The 16,523-nt window shown below is 44.1% G+C and overlaps 1 protein-coding gene across 1 annotated transcript in view; it reads left to right on the forward strand.

Annotated features, from left to right (window-relative positions):
* GABRA4 (gamma-aminobutyric acid type A receptor subunit alpha4) overlaps positions 1 to 16,523 on the forward strand; it is a 69,949-nt gene that overhangs the window by 25,112 nt on the left and 28,314 nt on the right. Inside the window, exons 3-7 of the mRNA XM_066631648.1 lie at positions 8,801 to 8,868; positions 10,962 to 11,182; positions 11,290 to 11,372; positions 11,591 to 11,734; positions 16,064 to 16,216. Of these exons, the coding sequence (XP_066487745.1) occupies positions 8,801 to 8,868; positions 10,962 to 11,182; positions 11,290 to 11,372; positions 11,591 to 11,734; positions 16,064 to 16,216 (669 nt within the window). The remainder of the gene's footprint in view (positions 1 to 8,800; positions 8,869 to 10,961; positions 11,183 to 11,289; positions 11,373 to 11,590; positions 11,735 to 16,063; positions 16,217 to 16,523) is intronic.

A 16,523-nucleotide genomic window follows, 5' to 3' on the forward strand; every position in this document is an offset into this window, starting at 1 on the left:
TTGAAGAACAGATCTCCTGTGGATACCAAGGCCCTACCTGTATTCATATTGAAATCCCATCCTGAATATTCTCTTCAGTGTTTTACCTCTCTTTAAACTCTATTGCTTTAATCCTCCACTTATTCTGCTGGTCACATCTTCTGGTCAAACTACATGGTATATGAACTTCGAGCTTAAGAGGTGTGCTTAAAAATGCAAGACCTCACCTTTCATGAAAAGAATATCCAGGGAGATGGCCGGTTCTGAGTCATAAGAACATAAGTACAGCCCCTCTGGATCAGGCCATAGGCCCATCTAGTCCAGCTTCCTGTATCTCATAGTGGCCCACCAAATGCCCCAGGGAGCACACCAGATAACAAGAGACCTCATCCTGGTGCCCTCCCTTGCATCTGGCATTCTGACACAGCCCATTTCTAAAATGAGTCCATTCTTTGGATCACATTTTTCTTTCTTCACCCTTTAATCATGTTATATCTTTTCCTATTGTTTCAGATCACGTTTAAACTTGCTTCTAACCTAAGATTGTGCGCGATCTTTCCACCTCTCCTCTCTCTTCTTTTGCGTTGGGTTTTCTCTTCACACACTCTACTAAAAAAAATTCTAATCTTCTTCTTAAACCTCTGCCCGCTTGTGATACTTCCTTTCTTGTGGCCTCTTCTGTGCAGGGTCCTCTTCCTCTGAATACTCAGCTGATCTCTTCTGTCTCATTTTGAGAAGTTATTAACAACTTGTATTTTCTCTCTTCTGTTTCACTCTTGGTGTTCTATTGACTTCTTTGTCTCTTTCCTTTTCTTGACTGAGTCTTGTGTTCTTTAACACTATCCTTCCTTCCCAATCTTCCAGCTTGTGAAAACTGTCACCTTTCTTCCCAACTTCTATCTCCTTTTTGTCTCATGTTTCTAGTAATGCAATCCTATGGGTGTCTACTTAAAAGTTATTTCCATTGAATGTAATGGAAATCACTCCCTAAAACTTTATAGGATTGCAGTTTTAGGCTGTGTTTCTATGGGCAGAGACTTCTATTTCTTCTTCTAGCGACTGCCCAGTTCACATTTCAATACTGAATAGATATGAAGTGGTTTGAACCATCTAATAAGGTTCAAATATTTATTATTATTATTATTATTATTATTATTATTATTATTATTATTATTACATTAGTGATGGAGCCAAACAGCTCTGACACAACCCTGTTAAATAGAGTGGTTCAGAAGTTCTCCCTGCCCCAATCTTTTGAAACATGTACTTATTACTGTGCTCTGCTTTTGGATCTTGTGTCAATGGCTCTTGAAGTGTCCGTACTTATACAAACCACGATCCGGAGCCTGCTTTTGTAAACACTCATGCAGATAACCCTGGATTCTTCTCGCACAAATGAAAAATACCCATATAAGATTTCAATTAATGGCCCAATCCTAACATTGGTGGGTGCTGGTGCAGCAGCTGTTGTGCTGGATATCGTAAAAGCATTGTAAAGTGCTTTTCGACACACCATGTGTAAGCAGTGCAGGCAAGAAGGCCGGTGTCATCCTGCCAGCACAGAATCCCAAGGAATGAACGCTGGCACTGGTGAATATGGTGCAAAGTGGCGCAGGGAGAGGGTGGCAGAAGGGTGGAACAGAGATGGGGAGGGGGGTGTTTTGGAGCAGGGGAGGGTGGGGAGTGGGCAAGTCAGAACTGGGAGAGAGTTGGGGATGGCAGAGGAGGCCTCCACTGTCGTATTCTAACCTCCACCCTGTAACCGAAAGCCCAACACAGGGCTTCTTGGACTTGCCACCAGCGATTCCCCTGCTGCAGATCCAGCTAGTCCCATTGGACAGGTTGAAGCGCTACATGGGGTAAGGGAACAAATGTTCCCTTACCCAGTGGAGACCTCCAGCCTGCCCAGATTCAACACTGGATACAGTGTGGACTGTGCAATCCTGCTGCGCCAGCACTGAATAGAATTTGGCTGTAAATCTGATAGAAACAAACACAGGAAAACAGGGAACTGCAAAGGTGACTCTTCTGTCATCCTAGAGCATCGAGAGAAAGAGAATATTCATATAATGGCTAACAATGATTCAGACAATCCATACTTCTTATTACTTTTATGCATTTGTTATGTAATCCTTATTGAAAATAAAATGATGAGCAGTATGCAAGCAGCGAAGTGAGGCGGGTCTCTTTTCCAGGCAGCTGTCCAGTCCTCTTTAGCTGGCAAGACTGGATGACTCAGGGGACTGCTAATAGGATATGGAACTATTTACCTGCAAGTTGTCTTTTTTGATTCCTTTCCCAGGTCGATGGTGACTGAAGTGATTACCATCTGTCTACTACTCAGTGACCTTGGCAAAATTAGATGGTATTCTTAGTACCAGTACCAGTGGACAGGTGTCCCGATCACGAAATTGGCCCTACTTATCCACCTTGTTGGCACCCTCAGCTGGCAGGCTGGAACTTCAAGAGGAGTGAAAAGCAAATTACCTCATCATTTCTCAGAATGACCTTTTTGGATCAGGAGAGAAGGAAAAAGTCAGAGATGTGATTGTGGTTCTGAACATATTTACTCCAGCACAATGGTCATCAAACTTTTCCCCCCTTGGAATACTTTTGACAATAATTGGCTTCTTCAAAAACATCTTCCACAGAAACCTCTCTGTATGTTTTAGTGCAGCAGTTCTCAGACTGTGGGTCTGGGACCCACCAGTGGGTGGTGACTCAATTTTTGGTGGTTTGCAAAACTGACTGGGCAATTAGGTTATGTGCATCAAGGGTTAAACAAGCTGCTACTGGGGGAGGGGGGAGAGCACTGCTGCAGAATCATCATTATAGCTTACACCAGTGGTATTCAAAGTGGGGCGTCGTGACGCCCCAGCCTGTGGGTCCTGGCCTCTGCCCCCTTAAGGGGTGGGGGCAGCCAGGAGACAGGGGGAAGGCAGCAGCTCAATCCTGTGGATCACACCGCTCAGGGGGGCCGCAGGGGCTTGGGTGCACTTGCCCAAGCCTCCTGTGGCCTCTCGGGGGTGCGGGGAGCCCTGCGCAACCTTCAGCAGGGCTCCCCAAGTCATGAAAAGGGAAAGCGGAGCGATTGTGCCCCGCTCCGCAAAACTGGAAGCGGAGCACGATCGCTCCGCTTTCCCTTCTGATGGGGCTGCAGGGACTGGGGTGCACCCTCCAGTCCCTGCAGCTGCCATCCCTGTGTGCGGGGAGCCCTATGTGAATGCTTGCAGGGCGCCCCAGGTCAGGGAAAGGGAGAGTGGGGCGATCGCGCTCCGCTTCCGCTTTTGCAGAGGCAGAGCAGATCGCTGCCCCCTGCCCCTGCTGCCTCGCCCCCTGCTCCCTCAAAGACTTACTGCGGGTTTCAAACTCCCGGAGAGTTTGAAAACCGCAGGCTTACACCATTATAGCTACAACCTTTGGCATTTATAAACCAGGGAGCAGCCTCTAGGTTTAAGAACCACTGTTGTCATGGATTCTGGGGCATGTTCTGGACACAGCATCAACTTATAGAGGGGTGAGCCAGACATCCTGGGTCTAGCTATTATCCCAGGTTGTTCCTCCAACATTCCTATGAGGCTTTTCATGTTAGGAAAGATCAGTAATGGTGGACAAACAAGCTATCAGGGAAGCTGTCATTACTGACTTTGTCATTGAAAAAGTATCAGGAATCTTAGTGTTCCTAAGATCATAGTTTGAAAACTATAGTTGTGGTGCAGTCCTTCCTACCATGGAAACTGCTCAATAGGCTGTGTGCACTCCATGGTTCGGTGGAAGAGCCACAGAAACACAGATTAGACTGTGGCTACAGAGCTTCCTGACTAGCTTTTTTAAAGTAACTTTCTAGCCTGTGTATAATTTTGGTGCTATTAGTTATTTCTTGCTGTATTAAAATTATTATTTGGATGGTCTGTGGCTGCTCCTCAGTTCCCAGGCTAGATATCCATGTAGGAGAGGCCTGTGCTGCTGCCTTCTAGTTAGCTCATATATTGTTGATGATAGTTCCTGGTGGATAGATTTTGTTCAAGGTTGCTTTTCATTCTTTGGCGTGTTTGTTCCAGTAAGTTGTGATTCACATTTGACAGTGTCCAGTGCAGTGTACAAAACTCCCCTACTATTTAGCTGACATGAAACATGCTCATCACTGACTCTATAAATGGTTCCTAGGTTGCCGTTTTCCAGTTCACAAAATCTGGACACTCTAATTTGCATATTATACAAATCATTTGCTAATTATGCAAATTGAGTGTTAGATGGGGGGAGGGTTAAGCATAAGGCCACATTTTCATTCCAGATTGCTCCTCTCAATGCTTCTTCACAGCAAGGCAATAGTTGATTTGATTTCATGTAACATACATGTCCTGTCTTTTGCCACACAGTGGCAAACACAGTGGTTGAACTGTGTGACACAGTGGTTGAAAATGGTTGCTATATGCACTTTCCTGAGAGTAAGCTCCATTGACCACAGTGGGGCTTAATTGTCCATAGAGATGTCTAGGATTAAACTGCAATTTAAAGGTGTAGCTTTTTAAACCCTTCCATGTTGAGCTGCACCTGCCAAAATTTCCCCCTTCTCTATAATGGTTAAAGGTATAGGCAATGTGTCTTCCATTGTATCTGATCCCCCTGCAGTATTCTTTGTAAAATGTTCTTCTCATGCATGGCATACTGTATTTGTCATTGTATGCAGGGTGTCTGGTGCAAACACTTTGAGGTGGTGCTTTTATCTCTGACTATGATCTACCCTTCACTATTTCAGAGATAAAATAGGGGCGTGCATATAACATCCCTGATCTTAAACTGAAGTGCAGTTTGTCTTGAACAAAAGCCCCATGGCCTCCACTCTTATTGATTGTTGAAGGCCTTCTTGACCTGTCTTCTCCCAGCATTAGTCTGTCCTCCACTGCTTTGAATCCCAAGGGCAATTATTCTTTTGCTTAGAGAAATACTGGAAAACATCTTTGTCCTATAAATAATACGTTGTCAACAGTTCAAAATGTACCACGGTACATTAAGTTATGAGTTGAAATAAACGCAGGGACTGCATAGTAGCTTCTTGCAGATTTGACACGTTTGTGTCTTACACCTGAGAAAGTGAGTTGACACCCAGGAAAGAATAATCACATCATCTGAAGAGTTGTTTAATTGGCATTTTAATTCCTAACAATTTCCTCGCTACTCACATTCTCCCATAGTATTAGATTGATTGCAGTTGGTAGATATGAATATGGCGAGCTCCTTCCACTATTTATTATAAATGTTGTATATTTTGCTTGAGGGTCCAATTCTAAACAGTGCGTGCCATTTTACTGCTGGTGTACACTGTTACAAATGTCCCATAAGGCACACCTGCAACCCTCAGCACTGGCCAGCACTGGGCTAGCACGGTGGACTGCCACTGCTCTGCTGCTCCGTGGTTGCCTGAACTGCCGAACAACGGAGAGGTAGGTAGGGGCGTGGGGGGAGGGAGGGAGGAGGCGTTCTGTGGTGGGGGGGAGGCAGGGAGAGGGTGGGGAGGAGGTGTTCCAGGGGGAGGGAGTGGAGCAGGAGAGAGGTGGGACCGAAGGAGCTCTGTTCCTCTCCATCCGGAGCCTCCGTGTCAGGCCTTGGGCCCGACACAGAGGCTCTTGATTCTGCGGCAGCCCAAGGGTTGCCACAGAATTGAGTAGCCCCCTTGTGGGGCTATTTGCCTTGCGAGTCCCCTTCCCCCAAGTCCCCCTCCCCCAAGGAGCCACCGGTGGCTGTCCTGTTGCACTCAGGATGCCACGGCAGCTGTTTGGTGCTGCAGCAGACCTGGCGCAAAGGGAAGCTCAGGATTGGGCTACCCATCGATTAACATTAGTAGTGGTGGTATCGGTGTTAATAGTGCCATTACTGAACGCAAACATTTACAAAGTAACAGAAGCAAAACGGCCAGGACCATGCACCAAGGAATGTACAGCCTGTTGTTAATAGCTTGGAAGACAACTAAAGTAGCAGAGACACTTACCCCAGCAGAGAGAGGTTGAATGAGTGGAACATGTGTTGAATGAATGAATGACTTCTGGGTGTAATTGAAATGTGTTGAAAGAGTGGATTGTTGAAAAACGAACTGTCAGAAAGTGGGGGATACCTGTGCTCTCTCCCCACTGTGGGACAGGGGTCTGGCCTTTCCCCTTATGCTGTAAAAGGACCATTTATGTGAATGGCATTGTCTTAAAAAAATCAGCAATAGCATTCCCAAACAAGTGTAAAGTAGGGAAGATTTTATTCCTATGGGAAAATATGAGCTTTTTCAGTTATTGGTTTAAAAGCAGTACAATTATGTGAATTAAAAATGGAAAGTCCGTTTTGTTTAAAAAAAACAACAACAAAGTAAAGAATTATAAAGAGTTTCTCTGAACTAGCAAATTGCGAGAACTTACTTAGATGACTGTAATCTCAACAGAGTTTGCTTATTCCTGTTTTGCTGGAAAAGAGTGATTACTGCAGTTCATTTTCTTCCTAACTGATTTTTTAACCATGATTTACAAACTGTGGAAGTGGGGTAATTTTTACAAGCCTTTATACTGCATTTGGTGAGCAGCTTGAAACCTACATATTGGGCGGATGAGAAATAATAATTCCACTTTGTCTGCTCGTTGCTTATTGCTTTTGTTCAGCATTTTGACACAGGAGTGATATTTGTACAATCAGCAATGTTATGCACATTGCAAATAAACGTTCCCTTTGAAACAGAGTCTTAAGAGTGTTGTTGCAGTGCCTGCTGGGTTGCAAGAGCAGTTTGAAAGAGCCTAATAAACTTAATAGCCTGGCAGTTCAGAGGTTTTGAAAATGTGGGGCAGCTTCCTCTTCTTCAGTGTATAGCCTAATGCAGTGCTATTCAAACTGGGGCGTTGTGACGCCCCAGCCAGAGGGCCCTGGTCTCTACCCCCTAAAGGTGCGAGGGCAGCCTAGAGGCGGGGGAAAGGCAGCGGCGCGATCCCCAGGATCGTGCTGCTCAGGGGGCTGCAGGGGCTTGGGTGCACTTACCCAAGCCTCCTGTAGCCTCCCTGGAGTGCAGGGAGCCTGGTGCAACTTCTGGCAGGGCTCCGTGCAGCAGGCAAAGTGGGTGCAGAGCGATCATGCTCCACTTCTGCTTTAACTGCCTTCCCCCGGCCCCTGCTGCCTCCTCTCCCCACCCCTGCAAGGACTTACTGGCTCTCAAAGAGCCAGAGAGTTTGAGAACTCTCTGGCCTAATGTAATAACTGGCCTAATGTAATAACACCTGAATGACTGTATGTAGACATTTGTAGGAAATGTGATACAGGACTTTAACTTTTCATTATTGAAATAATCAATTTACATGATTCTTCCATTTGAATCAGTGCTGTAGTTGACCAGCGTGCCACCCCGGGGCATGCTAGTTGCCCTGCCACTCCCTCTGCCCCTGCACCCTCTGACCCAGAAGTAATTGCAGTGACATGATAACATTCTTGGCATGGACATATGCAACAGTCATGCAGTGCGTGGAGCCAGACTAGTCGCTTCTTCCAAAGCAGGCGACCTGACTCAAGAGTGACTGTGCCAAGAATGACTATGGGGGGTGGGCAGGTTCTTCTGCCTGCCCTCGCAGTCATTCCTGGCACAGTTGTGCACTGCTCAGAGCAAGGCTGGTCAAAGCAGACAGCCTCCCTCTGAATGGCTCAGCTGTGAGGAGCCTGGGGGCAGGACCCCGGTGGCTGCACCAGTGGCAGCTTTGTCACCCCCGCCATGGAGTGCCACTCAGGGTCACGGCATCCCTGTGACCCTTTCTTAGCTGTGCAACTGATTTGAACCTGTGCATTACATATGACCGCATGAAAGTGCCTTAGGCAGAGACAAACCACTCAACCATCTAGTCTGGTGCTGTCCCTGGATCTTATGTTCGATTTATCTGATATAGCTGGTCACCTTCTGGGTCATTTCACCTGTAATGTCAAACCATGGGAGTTATGAACCGTAGTTTTTAGACTTATGTGTGAACTGAGCCTCTGTGAATATACCGGTGTCTTTCTTCACCCCTGCTTTGGTCAAATTTTTGTTTAAAGGTTTAGACCAGGTGTGTCAAACATAAGATATGTGTGCCAGATATGTGGACCAGATTGGCCCACAGAAGGTCTTTATCCAGCCTGCATGATAAGACAATGCTTCTGCTGAGAGGTCACTTTGCTGAGCTTCTCTCAGCAGCTAGCTGCGAAGTGATGTTTCAGCAGAAGCGGCGCTGCTGGAAAGGCAGCCCCCCCCTCTAAATGCGCTCTTCCATATCTTGAAAATATGGTCAAGATTTGCATACTTGCTCTTCTGTCATTTGCAGTTAATGAGTTACTATGTGAGAATTCCTGGGCCAGAAAGGAAGATCTTACTTCTGTTCATCTGCTTAATGACATCACTTCAGTTCTGGTCCTCAGCAAGCACCATGAATGCTATTTTGCCTGTTCTTTGAAATGGGTTTGACACCCTGGTTCAGACCAATGTTTATTTGTTGTTGTTTTGATGCTTTTTTCAGATCTTGACGTGCATGTCTTTTCTTACCCATGTCAATTGGAAATAATGTGCATTAAAATCATGTACGAATTGTACCACTGTACTTAGGAAAGCAAAGAGAATTCTATGGAAATGAACATTATGCAAGAATCTCCAAGTACATACAGGCTTGGCTTGAAAGAACATGCTGCCTGAGCATTTTCCTCCGATTAGTCCAATGAATCGTCAAAGTGACAATTGCATAAGATGTGGTATTATTTGCCAGTCCAGTTTTTTCCTGCTTTTTAACTTGAAATATTTCAATTTTCCATGCCTCATTGCCTTTTTATACATTAGGTCCTGTAACTGAAGTCAAAACAGATATCTATGTCACCAGTTTTGGACCTGTTTCTGATGTCGAGATGGTATGTGTTTCTTGAATTCTTTTTATTTTGTAGGTTTGGAGGGGGGGGGGAGAACTTTTCCAGTAAAGAGCGAACGACTAATTCGAATGCCTTTGTGCACTGCTGTCAATCATGCAAAGTAGGGAAGATTAGCAGCAGCTTAATTTCCAGGCTATTATTAGATGCAGAAGCCCTGATTCTGATCCTCCCATGCATGCTGAATTTAGACCGATGTAAAACAAACTTGATTTCAGCAGATTTACACCTGTCTTGGAAAGGATCATTAGGTATAGCCAGTTCTTGGGGAGGGGGTGGGTGGGAAACAATCTGGTATAGAATCATATAAACTAATAGTGAACTCAGATAGTTGAGTGTCATAAGTCTGGACATGAAATGGGACAATCCACATGTACAGTAGTGGTTTCTAGAGTTTTTCTACAGTGGCTTCTACTGTTTTACAGACTTCTTAGGTGCACAATAGTAGATAAGATTGTAAATTAAAAGAAAAGAAAAACCTTGACGTGGACTGAGCATGCTCAGTGGACCTCAGGAACCATGGATTCAGTGGACTGAGCATGCTCAGTGGACCTCAGGAACCATGGAATGTCAAGGTGTCAACAAAACCATAACACCAAAACATGGTGGCAGGAGCAGGAGAGAGAGGGTCCAAACCGATCCAAATTTCCTGCACTGGTGCAACTCCAGGGTAGCCCCTCGGTAAGGGAACAAACAAGGCCTTAGCTTGAGAAAGCCTCTGTGACTGCCTTTCCACCACAGCTGCATCAGAGATAGTAAGTTGGATAAGACTGGGCACACAATTGGCCTCCTTGCACTAATTGCTAAGGTTGGGGAGATGCAACATTTTGTGCTCCCACTTGTCCTTGCTAAATGCACAAGATAAAAATGGCCTGCATAGAGGACTTGGCCATGAAGATAGGCATTTCTTGCAAGATGTTTCTGAAGTGCCAGATGACCTTGTGAAAAGTGCCACACTAAATCACAAAGGCTTTGCCTCTCAATTCAGGGGAAGGGTCCGTGCTGTGCACACATCCATTTGCACATGCAGCTGCCCTCTTCATTTGATGTTTATGGTAAAGCCCATTCATTCCAGAGTTCTGTTGCCACATAATATTTTGCCCACAGCTTTCCTTTAGGGCAGCATTTCTCAGCCAATGGTACTTGTATCACCAGTGGTACAATGGTGTCTGGTGGTACCTGTGGGACCCCCACCCTCTGGCAGCAAGACCAGTGACGAGTAGCAGTAGGAGGCTCAGCTCACCGGGCAGAGCTCTAGTATGTGCTTTTTGTGTGCTTGAAAACGCCCTTCTGTCTTCCCTTAACTTCTTATTGGTGTTTGTTGCATTACATCTGACCTCCCAATCAGGAAGTAACTGGCAATGATATCATAACTGATGATATCATTGCCAGTTACTCCTGGTGGTACATCCAGTAGATGGACCATGCAAAGTGCTATGGTGGAGGATGAATGTTGATAAATGCTGCCTTAGGGCACACATTTCTATTTTTACAGTATTGTGAACACTAGCAAAGACCAGTCAGTCAGTGGAATGACTCCTGTACATAGGCAATGACAGAATCAGATACTATAGGGTATTATAATTTTGTGGAAGAGCCACTCTTCCCCCCCCCCCTTAATCCCATCTGTGCTATATTAGCCAAAATTAGACAATATTTCTTTGATTTGGGCCGATATAAGTAATTATGTGTCCCTGATGCGTGTTTTAATCTGTCCATCTGTCAAAAAAATACCATGGGCATAAAAATCATTAACATATGTTAGTGAACTAATCATTTTGTTTCTGGTTTTGTGCTAGAGTACAAGTTTAATTGCGTGCTTCTTGCCGTTCTATTAGATTATAGTAATTATTTTTGATTGACTTAATATGTATCACAATTTATTTATGCTACTAATGTGGAAAATTAAAGTATGAAGAAGTACATAGTTCAGTTTAATTGATTGAAATGTATTTAGGGAGTTTACAGTTACCAATCCCTAATTTGTCCTTGAGGGATTTTTCTAGAAAGGCTCTGTATTAAGTATAAGGTTCTGTATAAACACATATTAAGTGTGTGTGTCTTTTAAATTACTGTAGGAGTATACGATGGATGTCTTCTTCCGCCAGACATGGGTGGACAAAAGATTAAAATATGATGGTCCAATTGAAATTCTAAGACTTAACAACCTAATGGTTACCAAAGTGTGGACACCGGATACTTTCTTTCGGAATGGGAAGAAGTCTGTCTCTCATAATATGACAGCCCCAAATAAACTATTTAGGATTATGAGAAATGGCACCATCCTTTACACGATGAGGTAGTTGATTTATCTATCTGTGTTTCTGTATGCTTGTATTTTACACAAGACAGTTACTGTTGAGACAAAACACGAGCAAATTACTAATTCTATTTCTTTCCTTCTAGGCTTACTATAAGTGCTGAGTGTCCCATGAGATTAGTGGATTTCCCAATGGATGGTCATGCTTGTCCTTTGAAATTTGGGAGTTGTAAGTTACCATTGTGAAAATTCACTTTGTAGTTGAGCTCCCTACCTTTGTTAGGATTGTATGTAAGAATTAGGTCAGAGCGTTGCCAGAGACATGTCTTTGTAACGTGAGAAAAGGTAGAGCAATTGAAACCAATAGGGATATATTTTTTATTGATTATACCCAAGTGTAGTCCAGACAAATATTCTATTCATATGTTCTCACTATATGTTGTTCAGATGCATATCCAAAGAGCGAAATGATTTACACCTGGACAAAAGGACCTAAGAACTCAGTGGAAGTCCCTGAAGAGTCTTCCAGTTTAGTTCAGTATGACCTGCTCGGTCATACGGTATCCAATGAAACTGTTAAATCTATTACAGGTAAGCATTTTTTCAGTGGGAATCAACTTGTGGAATTGATGGTATAATTTTGCCTTAGCCAAAGATATTCTGTTGATCTCAGTGGAACCAGGAGTCAGTGGCATCGCTAGGGGAGTGTGGGCTGCACCGGATGACATGGCCAAGGGAGTGACATCACTACTGGCCAAAATTTTTAAATTTTTAAATTTTAAACTACTCTATCAATTGTTATAGCCAAAAAAACCAGTGGGGCGGGACAATAGTGCATCACCATGCCCATTGTCTGGGTTGTTGACCTACCTGCTGCATGGAAGGAGGTCCGTCATGTGGGTGACCACTGGCCTCCCGCAGCAGGTGACTTAAACCCTCCTGACGCCACTGCCAGGGGTCATATAGATCACATATCTCACATTGATTGTCTTCAGGTTTATCCTGAAGTCGATATTCTGTTACTGTATGCACACTCCAAGCGAAGACTATTGACAATTCCATCCATAGAATAAAAACTCACATTTACTGTCATATTTTCATGCCTTGATTATTACTAATCTTGATCTTTACTTGTAATTTATCATGCTACAAATAGCATACAGATGGTCGAAATAAATTCCTCGAGTAAATCCTACAAGTAAAACACATTAAACATAACAGCTATGACTTTTTTTTCCTTTCTGTAATGTGAGAAAATAGCAACAGGCAGCAACAGCGAATGGCAGTGTTTTAAGGTCTGTAGGTGTACTTTTCTAAATTGATGGCTGTTGGCTTGTTATATTATTATATTGCTGAAAGTTATCTTATTAGTACAGTTAAAAATGTCTCAGAGATCATGGCAGAATTAAACAACAGAGTGAGCAGATGTAGCCGACAGATTTCTGAGTGGCATTATTGATAGCAGGATGAAGTAATATTTTCCCAATGTATCAATAGGTGAGATATCCTTAATCCATCCTCAGATGTTTAGCCAAGAGTCTTGTACTGCTCTCTAGGAACAGTCTCTGTGATCTTGGGTCAGATCACAGTAGGTACCTAGAATGTGTTTAGTATACTAGCTCATGGGATGCAGTGAAGAATGGACTTCTCAGCCAGTTGGCTTTGCATTTGCTTCCCTCTTATTCAAACCCTTGGTTTAAAATTAAGTCTGAATAGCAGCCAATGATTGGAGTGATTGTTTCATACAATAATTTCCACCAGAAGTTTCAAGTTGTTTATAGCTTTCCTTTGTGTGGGCATGTGCCTGGGTGGGTAGGGAAGATAGGTGGAAGTGTGGCAATCAGCTGAGCCGTTTGACCATGCTTTGGGGTGGGGAGGGGAAAAATCGTACTGTGTGGATTGAAGACCACTGGTAATATAGACTGTGTTCTGCCCTGCAATATTGCACCTTACAGTGTGCCTGCACAACTTGTATCCCATCAAACTTAGAGCCCAATCCTATTATTTCCTCACTTCTGCTGATGCAGTTGTACCAAAAAGGTGCATGCTGTATTCAGAAAAGGGCGGGGGGGGGGGAAGATCAGGAGGTTTTGGAGGGGAATTATTGCCCCTTACTCCTCCATAAGCTTCTCGCTTCACAATGGGTCTCTTTGGACCTGTGCCAGCTAAAGAGCTGGTGCAAGTCCTAGGAAAACAAAGGGACAGGGAGGCTGTTAAAAGAGGGTTTAGGATCCAGCTAGATCCACTCCTGCAACCTTCCCACACCAGTCCTCCCCCTCTTTGCCCTGTTTTGCCCCTCTCCACCCACCCGCTGCCCCCATTGATGCCTTACCTTCTCCAGTGAGCATGGTAGGGTCTGTAAGCGGGGTTAGAGTGTGTGACCGTGCGTCACATTTTGCCTTGTAAAGTACGGTGCATTGCCGGTATACGAGTTCCGGCAGCACACACAGTCCCAACACATAATTATAAAATTATGCATGGTGTGGAGAGGGTAAAAAGAGAAAACTCTACTCCCTCTCTCACAATACTAGAACCAGGGATCATCCCAGGAAACTGTTTGGTGGGAGATTTAGAATGGACCAAAGGAGGTTCCCACAGTGCATAATTAAACTGTAGAATATGTTTGCCACGAGATGTGAGAAGATGATACTGGACTAGATGTGTCTTTGCCCTGATCCAGTTTGGCTTTGTGTGAGTGCTTGTGTGTTCTTGATGCCTCTTCAATTTTAGAAGAAATATGCCCCCCTGGGGCATGTGGGCCAATTTCAAAGTCCCCCTGTGCATGTGGAACTAGTCAGGTTGTTTCTTTGGAACTTCTATGCTTAAATCTTTTTTTTGCTAGCCACTGGATGAAATGTTTCCCATAAAGGGCCAACTGTGGACAATCCTGCAAACCATTCTGACGTGATTTTTCCAGAGGACCTCAAAATATCCACGGTTTTCCCCCCTAGTGATTTTGTGATAACAAATTCCATTTTCTAATTTTGTGTAAAATAATGTATCTTCTCCGCGATTACTCTTCTCCGTCATGTAGGGTTTTGATCAGCCACTCGTCTGAACCAGCCTTAGTCTTTTCTATCTTTCTTGATACACAGAGAAATGGCTAAGGTTACTGTAGCCTCCACTTAGAACATGAAGTCTCTTGGTGTGGAATACAAATCACAACCCAAGGCTGCTGAAGTCAGCTCTTTAACAGCCTCCAGGCTTTACTTACAAATAGCGTAGCAATATAAATGGCAATCTGATTGTAGTGATAAAGAAAAAATACCCATTTGCCTTGTAAAAATGTCTTTTTAATATGCCTGCTGTTCAACTACATGAAGTGATGCTTTTACTTAGGCTTTTAAAAGGTGAGTGCTCAGAAGGACTTGTTATCTTTAAATTATTTGGTTTAGTTTACCATCATTCATCTTGAGTAGGGCTTTCCAAACCCCAGTCTACAGGCTGGATCTGGGTTTGGGGAAAGCCTTCTGCCCCGTGGCGAAGCTTACTTTTCTGTGGTGGTGCCGCATGTAGTCCAAGAAGATCAGGGCACAGGGACGCTCTGGGCAGTCACAACGGCTTGGATATCCTGTTGTACTGCTTCCTGGGATGCTGGGCAACAGGCATGACTGCCCAGAGCGTCCCTGTGCCCTGATTTACTTGGACTGCACGAGTCACCGTGGTGGAACAGTAGGCTCCGGTCCAAACGGGGACCAGTTTTTCAGCGCACAGCAGTCACGAGTTTGGCAACCACTGATCTAGAGCAAATGTGTTTAGTACAAGAAGCTATCTGTGTCAGTGCAGTGCAAATTTCATGTCTGTATTATAAGTGGTTCTTCTGTCTTGGGTGTTTGTTGTGGAAAGGTGAAGAGAATTTCAGAAGAATTGTGCAATAATCTAAGTTCTTCTGCACAAGACCCACTGGGTGAAATAAACCTGGGAGGGGGGTGGGTTTGGTGGCACCACCACCCGCAGAATCCAAACCCCCTTCCTGGGCCAGATCCAACTGCATGGGTCAACGTGGACTTGCACCAGTGATATTACTGGTGCAGGTTCACGTTGACCCATAGCAGCTGCTGGGGCTTACCCTGAGGCAAGGGGATAAATGTCTCCTTACCTTGAAGAGACCTCCAGGAGCCAAAAATCCCCATGGAACTCAGCAGAAGCTGTACCGACATTGCCGCATAGGTACGATTGGGCTGTTACTTATGTAAACCGCTTTTTGTTGCAAAGGAGTGTATAAGTATCCTTAATCATCATCATCATTGATTATCATTATTATCATCAACACCCCACATTGTTGTGTTGTCCCCATTTGTTCTGTTGTCCCCATTTGTACCCCAGTGGATTGTACCTTTAGTCAGTACCTGATGAGTTAATACAACTTCTGTTGTTCATTGGCTAAACATTGATTTTCTTTAATGGAAGGAAGAACATTTTCTTGGTGCATCTGTTAATAATAAAAACCTGAAGTAGTAATTAGGTGTTGTGCAGATGCTGTGGTAGCATGCAGTAATCGGAACAGGCAGCTGATTATTTTGCATGCTTGTTTTTTAAACCTTGGGATATGCTTACAGGATTTTGTTATGATACATGAAAGCATAAAGGAGAGTCAAAAAGTGCCTTGTTTAACATTCTGCCTCCTAGATAGCATGTTAAGATGTATTGACTTTCCTTTGACTCAATATGGCTTTTATTTATTGTTAGATATCAGAGCCTTCCTTTATGAAGCTCAGGGCAGCTACCTAGGGGTTCATGGAGGGTCTCCCACTGAGATGTTGACAAGGCTGAGACCTGTTTAGCTGTACCAGTATAACAGCACTATATGCTTGATGATAAATCGAGTACAACAGAGGTTGTGAACAAATATGCTTGTGTGTCATCCTGAGTGCTGTGAAATTAAAAGTGGATGTAAAACATTCCTTTCCACTCTTGCAGGTGAATATATTGTTATGACTGTGCACTTCCATCTCAGAAGAAAAATGGGTTATTTTATGATACAGACATATATCCCATGCATCATGACTGTGATCCTCTCCCAAGTTTCATTTTGGATCAATAAGGAGTCTGTTCCTGCCAGAACTGTTTTTGGTGAGTCCAAATTATCTTCTTTGTTTCTAAGGTCTGTTCTAATCCCTTTTCCTAAGCGGTTCTAGTGGAAGGCTGCCATTGTGACTGCTGAGGTGGGTGGGTAGGTGGGAAGAGGGTGTTCATAAAATGCCAAAACCCCCTAGGAAATATTGCAAGGCCCAAGATGGAAGCACCCAAATCTCATGAGTTCTTCTTGGATCTTGTCAGATCTCATGACATATGGGTGTCATCGTCTTGGATCTTATGACCCTGGTAAGTTTGGGAACCATTGCCCGAGGAGATACATTGCACCTCCATGGAATTCTTT

This window comes from Tiliqua scincoides, chromosome 6 (assembly GCF_035046505.1).
Source record: "Tiliqua scincoides isolate rTilSci1 chromosome 6, rTilSci1.hap2, whole genome shotgun sequence".
Lineage (NCBI taxonomy): Eukaryota > Metazoa > Chordata > Lepidosauria > Squamata > Scincidae > Tiliqua > Tiliqua scincoides.